This window comes from Suillus paluster, assembly GCF_016628075.1.
Source record: "Suillus paluster strain FC165 chromosome Unknown EDB91scaffold_151, whole genome shotgun sequence".
NCBI classification, from domain to species: Eukaryota; Fungi; Basidiomycota; class Agaricomycetes; order Boletales; family Suillaceae; genus Suillus; species Suillus paluster.
Genome location: NW_024537711.1, coordinates 65,897 through 75,219, shown reverse-complemented (window position 1 = coordinate 75,219; position 9,323 = coordinate 65,897). Strand labels below are relative to the sequence as shown.

At 46.2% G+C, this 9,323-nt stretch overlaps 2 protein-coding genes across 2 annotated transcripts; one reads left to right on the top strand and one right to left on the bottom strand.

Annotated features, from left to right (window-relative positions):
- Positions 1-93: 93 nt before the first annotated feature.
- EDB91DRAFT_1087858 (uncharacterized protein) lies at positions 94-1,876 on the bottom strand (the record flags this gene model as incomplete). The annotated part of the gene is made up of 3 exons (XM_041316306.1): positions 94-1,206; positions 1,328-1,541; positions 1,671-1,876. Coding segments are annotated over 3 exons (1,533 nt in total), but the record flags the coding sequence as incomplete, so codon positions are not given.
- A 3,130-nt stretch (positions 1,877-5,006) lies between these two features.
- Positions 5,007-6,320, top strand: EDB91DRAFT_1087857 (uncharacterized protein; the record flags this gene model as incomplete). Its single annotated transcript, XM_041316305.1, has 6 exons — positions 5,007-5,234; positions 5,387-5,718; positions 5,774-5,877; positions 5,933-5,961; positions 5,989-6,078; positions 6,192-6,320. 6 exons carry the CDS (start codon positions 5,007-5,009, stop codon positions 6,318-6,320), a joined length of 912 nt encoding a protein of 303 aa, XP_041169999.1.
- Positions 6,321-9,323: the final 3,003 nt, after the last annotated feature.

Sequence of the window (9,323 nt, the reverse complement as noted above, 5' to 3'; positions counted from 1 at the left end):
TCCTGTAGTGCCTTTGCCCGAAGCAAATGAACACAGTAACTTCACACGGGTCTGGTCAGATTGCAGGCATTTGTCAAGCAAGCCAGAACTCACATTCCTCATTCCATGAGTGATCCGGACCCCCAAATCTGCTTTGATAGACCAGAACCAAGCAAGAGACTCATTTCGCTGACCTTGGGCATTAGGATCGCCGACGGCCATGCTGACCTTGAGCTGCTCCCGAAGCAGGGGTTTATATTTTTGTAGCTGGTCTTGGCCCAGCTCAAGTTTTATCATTTGCTTCCTGGTCTTGGTATATATGCTGGCATGGAGGGACACCGCCTGCTGCACTGACATCACCTGGGACCAAGCTTGGATTTTCAATGCTTGAGATTTGGCTTGCCTAACTGTTGTTCGGAAGAGTATTGCCTTGTTGCACAAGTGAATTTTGAGGTTGTGAAGGGCATCATTGACCTGTCCTTCACGAAGCGACAACTCCAGCAGAATCAGATCCTCTGCCATACAATGTTTGCATCGATCTACTCTGAGGTTTGATGGCAATGGGATGACAGTGAGCTCGGGGGAGTTTGTCCATGTATCAGATGTCCTGATGAAATCCTCCGGGTCATCATCAAGATCATCAAGAATGTCTACATTCAAATCGTCAGGATTGTCATCTGCATCAAATCCCTCTCCCAGATGCGTCACAGCAATCCGAGTGAATGCATCTATCTGGCCTTGTAGACGATCACGTTGCCGGGTGATGTCTAATCTCTGAGTCTCGGTAGTTCTTTTTCCTATTCTTCGGACCTCAATGAGCAATGCAATTTGAGCCTCTTCAATTGCCAGGCCCATTGATATCCATGTTGCCACAGATCTGTGAGAAGGTGCTGCATGACAGGCATTACCCTCCTGCAGCAGTCTAAGCTCTATCTCCTTTTTGCTCGATGCTGGGTTCAAAATGAATTCAGACTTCGATTGAGACAGAGTGATCTCACCCTTCTTGATATTAATCTCATATATATCCATTGCAGCTGGATCTTGTATTCTGTTGGACTGAGCGATCCTCTCACTTGCTAACCAGCCTGTCTTTAAGTTGGCTGGTGCGGCTTCGTCAAGTCTGTCGAAAGCCTTTCCACTTTTGGCGATGCCATTCTTCGCCTGCTTGTATTTCTGGCAAAGGGTCCTCTTCATGCAGATCATCTTGCAAAAGTTGGAATTGTTCATCTGGAAATCAAGACATTCCCCAAGCAGCAGGAGAAATCAGGTTGAGACGTTCCCATAGGGTCTCCATGATCTCTCCATCAATGCAACCAATGCCTTCAATGAAATTCGACGCATATCTGACATAGCAGCTATCCTGATGTCCATGGATATGCCACAGCCCGATTCCGGGAATGATGGTCAATTCCGGAATCATTGTCAGAAATTGGCCTCGATCCACCTGAACATGCAAGTGCTTGTTGTATTGACAGTTGATGTCATAGAAGGTGACAGCCCTTGTAATCCCATCCATGTTGTGTTGGGCAGCCTCACAAAGTGTGTAGTCCATGTTCATTTGTCTGCAAACGATGCATGGTCAACTCGGGAATGTTGAATGGCATGTCCAGCTTGCCTTTCACCTTTCTGAAAATCTACCATCGAGTGAGGGACAAAGCAACCATGTCGGGGACAGGCTACTGCCCCAATACCGGTGGACTCCAGCTTGTGCTGAGCTGCATTTGCTTGATTGACAGCCCGATGATTGTTGCAGCTCAATTTTTCCAGTGTCAGCAGCCTCTTCAAGATGCTTTTGATACCTTTCCTTTCCCACCATAAACCCCAACCCATCAAAGAGCCATACTTCATCATATGGCTTGATGGGATGCAGGTGTTCAGCTTTGAAATTTCCGTCCATCACAAATGACCGGGTGTATTTCCAGCTTGGAGTTTTTAATATTGCCGACATAGATTTGGTAATGAAAGAGACTCACTCATCAAGTGATTCATCCCCTGACAAGGATATGTTAATCCCGGGCTGAGGACATGCCAGGCAGAATAATGCGAGATCTCCGGCATTCGGGTTGTCGGAACTACAGTGGCTCAAAAAAGTGTCCGAATGTTTATGCATTTTCAAGTAATTGAACAATAGCAAGGCAGAACCAAACAATGACCAAAGGGTATAGGGACATGTCTGAAAGCCCTATATCATGGCTCAAGTCTGAGATATATAGCGTGTGAATCCGACCATATATGGGCAAGCTATGGTAATTCTAAATATATGACTCATTTGGACACTTTTTTGACTTTTTATTGAAATTACAAAATCAGACCATTCATACATGATACTCTTAATTAAAGCCATGTCATAATAATAATATGGTCTGATTGCAATATTATTTGAATATATAAACCCATATAAGATCATGAAATTCAACATAATCATCATGAAGCCCATCTCCTCTGCTCACAAGGATAATATCCTTGTTCTCTGTACCTCTGGTTTATCTACTAGGCAAATTGCCTCAAAAACTGGTCTTGGAAAGTCTACTATTACTACAGTCATAAAGCAGCACATGCCAGAGAAGGAATATCATCAAATGGGATGTCCTCCCAAGCTTACTCCACAGAACAAAAGAGCTATTGTTCACCAAATTCTATCTGGCAAGGCTTCAAATGCTACCCAAGCTACCAAGTTCATCAATTCCATCATCACCACTCCTGTCTCCACCCAAACTGTCAGAAACACCCTCAGGGCAGCCAATCTTAAGGCTGTAACTAAGAAGAAAAGACCTCCTCTCTGTAGCTCATAGGAAGAGAAGACTGGCCTTTGCTTTAAAGCACCAACATTGGAGTGTGGAAGACTGGAAGAAGGTTATTTGGTCAGATGAAATAAAAATCAATAGAATGGGGTCATATGGCCAGGAATATGTGTGGAAAAAGGCAGGAGAACCATTAGGAGAAAGAGAAGTCAAGGGTCCACTGAAGTTTGGAGGAGGAAGTATGATGGTATGGGGTTGTATGGGGTGGAATGGTGTGGAGATTCTTTGTGAAGTGGAAGGATGGATGAATGCAGAGCAGTACATCTCCATTCTAGAGGAGTGTCTACTCAAAAGCATGCAGAAGTCAGGAATTGATGAAGAAGACATTATCTTTCAACAAGATAATGACCCCAAGTACACCTCAAAACTGGCTACAACATGGTTTAAAGACCATAATATCAATGTTCTATCATGGCCAGCACAGTCTCCAGACCTCAATCTCATTAAACATCTCTGTGAATTACTCAAAAGACTACTTGCTGCCTATCAAGATCTTCCACAGGGGCTATTTAAACTATGGGAGAGAGTTGCAGCAGAGTGGACAAAGGTTGCTGAAGAGGAGTATCAAAAATTGATAGAAAGTATGCTTAGAAGGATTGCAGCAGTTATTAACGCCAAGGGGGGTAGCACCAAGTACTAGAATCATAGAATAGTCTTGGTTAAATACAAAGTCAAAAAAGTGTGCGAATGAGTCATGTATTTAGAATTACCATAGCTTGCCCATATATGGTCGGTTTCCCACGCTATATATCTCAGACTTGAGCCATGATATAGGGCTTTCAGACATGTCCCTATACCCTTTGGTCATTGTTTGGTTCTGCCTTGCTATTGTTCAATTACTTGAAAATGCATAAACATCCGGACACTTTTTTGAGCCACTGTATGCCCGAAGCCATGCCATTTCATAGACTTTAACTGCCTCCACTGTCGAGCGACTCTCATAAGCTCTCTGTATCGGTCCTTGCAATGTGCTTTGTCAATATAATGTGCTTCAGATGATATAGATATGGTATTACCGGAACAAGGTGTGGAAACACGCTCGAGGTCATTCGCCGAAGCTTGCTGTAATAGTTCATCGCTGAGGTGCCACATTCGAGGTTGTCCAACAGAAAATCATCTAGCACTCTGAAGGTGAACACGGTCTTTGGCTTGTTAAATGATGCAGGGAAAAAGCCATGTCGAAACATTTGAATGTCTGGACTCATGGCATCGGGACAATCACAGCATCAAACCTCAAGGCGATGGACTCCTGACTTGTCAACGATGACCATTGTATTTTCCTTGGGCTGGAACTCAGGTCCTGATACAGAAGGTAGATCTTCAGGTTCAAAGTGGTCTTCTTGTTCATCTTTGTCAAACAAATCCCACCTATCCATGACTACTGGACATGGCTTGCCATCATGACTGAGGTATATGACGAGTCCAACATGAGCCAGACAACTTTGCTCGAAGAATTGACCATTCCATTGACTGATCCAGTGGAATGGATTGCAATGATGTTGACTCCAGCAACAGCCTGTGCAATAGAGAGGCTCCCCAAGACAATATTGACATTTGAAGACCCCATCCTGATCACAGATGACGCATCTCCTATCTTCTGGTGGAGCTTCTCGATCCAGGAGGTGATGGAGATATTATTCCTGCCTTGGCAGCCATTGCCTGAGGTAGTCATTCTGACTCTGCATTTTTTAATACTTAGCTATTGTTCGAATGACATTCCAACATTTTACATGAACTTGCCATTGTTTTTGGGAGTTGCAAGGGCTCAAATGACCCTTGGTCTTGCTCGTAAGTATCTTCAGGAAAGTCTTCCCAAGGAGGTGGGGCCTGAACAGGTTCAAGTGTCAGTGATTCAGGGGGAGAGTTAGGCATGGACCTGTAGGCATGTCATCTCATGCTGGCAAGTGGGACCTTGACCCATGTCTTCCTACCTTTGCTGCCCCTTGCTTCTACCCTGTGGGATTTCTGCAATGGGGTGCAATGACCTATCTTCATTTTATTTTTCAATGTCGCAAGGAAAGCATTAGCTCAGGAAGGTCAAACGAATTGTTATTCCATCATCGTATTATGCAGTTTGGTTGGCTCATTACCAATTCATTTCCATGAATGGCGTTGTGTCTGTTATAGGTAGATTAACCAACTGTTAGGTGTTGATCGAAGTTGAACTCGCTACCATTATTACTTCCACTTTGCTTATCCTCAGCCCATTCTGCAATCTTATTCACCATGGCAAGATCAGGTCATTCCACTCAGTTGACTTCTAGAAGACACAGAACGCATCAACCACAGTCACAGAAGCTCATGGAAAACGAAATTTCAGAGCTGAAGAACTACCTTCCTGAGTGGACTTCTGCAAAAAGGAGTGAGAAATGGGGAGTTTTCAATGCCATAGCTCAAGCGGCCAGGTTATTTGCTCCTAAGGTCGACCAAGGACAATGGAAAAAGAGGAAGCAGGTGATACATCCTTGTTGTGTTGAAAAACTCGATTTTTCATGTCTGATTCTTCCTCTGCCTCTTAGCTGTATAAGACTTGGTTGTTCAACAACAAGAAAAAGAAGGAAAGGAAGGACATGATAAAGTATGGGGGGAAATAGACGCCTATGCAGGTGATCTATCAGCAGAACAGAGAGGAAGTGCTAAAGAGGATCAAGGACAAGTTCGGGGCAAAGCCAGGAGGTCAAGACATGTTCAAGCATTATCAAGCTGCAGTGAAGAAGGTCATGGCCGAATTGTCCGAGGATGAGTTGGAGAAGGCGAAAGAAACTGCCAAAGAATGGTCCAACAACTTTCCTCCTCCTGAGACACAGGCGCAAGTCGCCCGTGAGAAGGGACCTGTATATATGGAGCACTTTTCAAACGAGATGTGGAGACAATGCGGGATGAGAGTGTTTGTGTTGTTGGCTTGGAAGAATGAACGCAGAGAGGTGCTGTTCGGGATGTCAATGAATTTCATCTGTCATTGCAGATATTTGGTCTCAACTTATTTCACATAGGCATGATGACAACGAGGCATTAGGGGATGGGGACAGCTTCAGGAAGACAAAGGACTGGGAGGACATAGAGCCAGTTTGGCAGGAGTACATGCAGGAACAGTTCGGTGAGTGTTCCCACTGTGGAGATGAGAATGATTTCATTGATCGTCGGGATCATAGGTGGTGAGGCATGGGATGGAGGGCGACAGGTGAAGGGAGGGTGAAAAAGAATGAAGAAACCGGTGTTTGATCTGGAAATGGACGGGAATGGGATGCCGTTGCTTCTGGACATCACGGAAACAAAACTGAAGGAGAAGAAGGCCATAGTGAGGGCTTTTCTTACAAAGCACTATCATGAGTCTGGCTTCTCAACTTCCTAAGAGAATCTGTTTAATGGAGTGCCATCGTACAAAGTCAGGATGACTTTGTGGCCAGACAGTATCTTCCAGAGGATGTAAACTTGAAGGAGCCTTCCAAGTTGCAAAATTGGGATACCACCGCCTTGCTCAATTTCTGGTATGCTCGTCAGAAGATGGGTGAAGGTCCAATGTTCCTGTTCAAGGCATGAGGAACAAAGAAGGTGACATGGTAGATTCTGTTGTATCCGAGAAATCACCTCCTCATCTCAAGCGTAAGAGGGTGATGATCCAGAGACCTCAGGATTCATCAACCGAATCTGAGAGTGAGGCTGAGGGCCCTGGTGATGTTGAACATGAAGTTCCACTACCGGCCCCAAAGAGCTTCCGGGGGAAGAAAGATGCGATTGAGGCACCAGCGAGAACAACTCAGAGTAAGTCAGTGCAACAACCATCTGACAGAGTTACTAGAGCAAGGGGCAAAAAGTAACATACATGTACCATTGTCTCATATGTCCCTATCAATGTACATTACATAGATGGATGGGCCGATGAAACTGTCGATTATATAAACGGATGGGCCAATCGACCAGTAGATTGTATAGACAGATGGGCCGATGGGACTGTAAATTGAATAGACGGATGGGCTGATGGGACTGTGGATTGTATAGACGGATGGGCCGATAGGATTGTACATTAAATGGACGGATGGGCCGATCAACCTGTAGATTGTATAGACGGATGGGCCGATGGGACTGTACATTACATGAACGGATGGGCCAATCAACCTGTAGATTGTATAGACGGAGGGGCTGATACAACTATCGATTTTATAGATGGATGACCTAGGAAGACAGATATTAACTCGGTGATACTGGACATTGGAATATGTTACTCAGTGCTCGGTACTCAGGCCTGAGTGGTTGGTTATGGGTGGTCGGGACCCAGGACTGACTCGGCGTGTGGTCCTCGGTGCTCGGTGCTTGGTGCTCGACACTCGATGCTTACGACCTGATCGAAAGTATTCAATGCTCAACATTCGGTCAGGGCTCAATCGCTTTCTCAGAGGTATGGAATTTATGAATATACTAATGACCCTCCCTGGCCGATGTTTCACCAAATGGAATCTTTACCGAATCCATCATGGCCCATCCACATGAAGGAACACCTGCATAAATATGGACTGAATCCCTCATATACCATGCCCAAGCAATCTGATCCCCTGCTACTTCATGGACCCCATGCCTGACTATCCTTCCTAAAAATGCTATCATGACCCCAGGATCATACATGAACTCCAGCTGAAGGCTGGGCATGCTCATGTGAGCGTTAGAATAATTCCCCACAGTTGTGAGAATGTCAAACCACTCAGGAGATGATAAGTGGTCTCTATGATATGGGGTTTGCCGATTAGAAATGACAGAGAGGGTATTGAAGACAGAAGCCCAGAGCTTGAGAGTCTCTAACATGTTCGGAAGGTTCTTGGTTTCAGCCGACTCACCAAGGCTTGAAAAGGCACGCATGCCTGCCCAGTACTGTCGAGGATGCATGACCCTGAGTGCTGCTGAGGCTATAGCTGCCGGCCTCACAATAGCTTTGAGGATATCCTCAGAAAGTGGACCCTTCAATGAAGCAGATACCTCCGGATCTGAGACAGTCTACAGAAGTGGTGAGATTAACTACCGAGGAACATCGGCATGTCATGGCATCTAACCTCATGCCCCTGCTGAAACCACGCCGGGGATATATTGATGCATCCGGCAGCAATGTCACCGTTCCCGGAGCCTTGACCGAACCACTCTTTATTAGTCTGCCAACTGCCGCCAAATTTTACACTTTTTTCGAGTGTGGGAGTCAGCAATTGTAAGGCCTTCCAAATTTCTTCCTGTAGTATATTCAGTATTCAGGATCCATTGGGTGATGAAGAATCTGAAATACCTGGGTGGTGTCCGTGAGTGCACCAGGGAGATACCACACGATGATCGCACCAGTCACATCGAGAACTGTGGCAGGCATGTCGACAAACTTGGTACCCTCATGGCCAGGAGGACACCTGTCAAGCAGCTTCTTCTCTCTCTCTTCATTATGGCCAGTGTCCTTCGGGGATATCGATTTGCTGTATCTTGCAATATCGATCTGCGTCTGAACTGTAATTGAGGAATCTGAATGATCAAATGGAAGATCCGGATCAGCAATCCGACTCACTGGGATTGTGATATGCTTTGATGAGGCGATCAACCAATCAATCACAAGCCATCACCAGATCGGTGTCTAGGTGAGGAGAAGGTATGACCGGATCCCCTCCCATCTTGTCCACATTGAATTTCTGTTTGGTATATTCACTCGCCTCATGGGCGACGGTCAGGGCCCAAGAGATCCAGAAGGATATTTCAATCTCGGAGTCTGGGGACACATTCATGATGAAGGGATGTATTTGATGGTGGGAAATGCGATGGCGAGTATAAGATGATGCCTACGATTCGGCTTTAAGGGGGATATCAGATCCGGGGTGGCGGAGATTGCGAGGATCAGATAGGGCCACATGATGCATGATCTTGGTAGAGAGCACCAATGACCGAGTACCAAACATCGAGTATCAAAGATGCACCGAGTACTGGTGATTGAACCGAGGGCCAAATACCAAATATCAGGTATCCCAGGTAGGATCACAGAGTCGATGCTCCATACCGAGGACGGATCTCCAGGATCGTGGACCAAATGCCGCGCAAGGACCAATTACCGGAGAGAGTTCACCGAGTCTTCAGTACCAAGTACTGACGACGGAGCTCTGAGGACCGAGTCCTCAGACCCGAGTCTACAGTAACGAGCACCGGGCACTGAGCACCAACCGCCAAGCACCGAGTGTCGAGCACTTGGAAATTCATTCTTCAGGCATTCAGTCGCAGTCATCAATACCAAGGATTGGGCGCCAGGACCCAGGACCCGGGTGTCCTCGTTACTTGGTACTCAGTAAAGACCAAGGACCAAGGACCGAGCAATCAGACCCAACGGTGCACTGGTGAGTGCCGAGCGCTGAGCACCAACTGCCAAGCACCGAGTGTTGAGCACTCGGAAGGTCATTCTGGAGGCATTCAGTGCCAGTCTTCACTACCGAGGAGCAGGACCCGGGAGACCTCTGTACTCGGTACTCGGTAAAGATGGAGCACCAAGCAATCAGACCCGACGGTGCACTGACGAGTGCTGAGCGCTGAGTC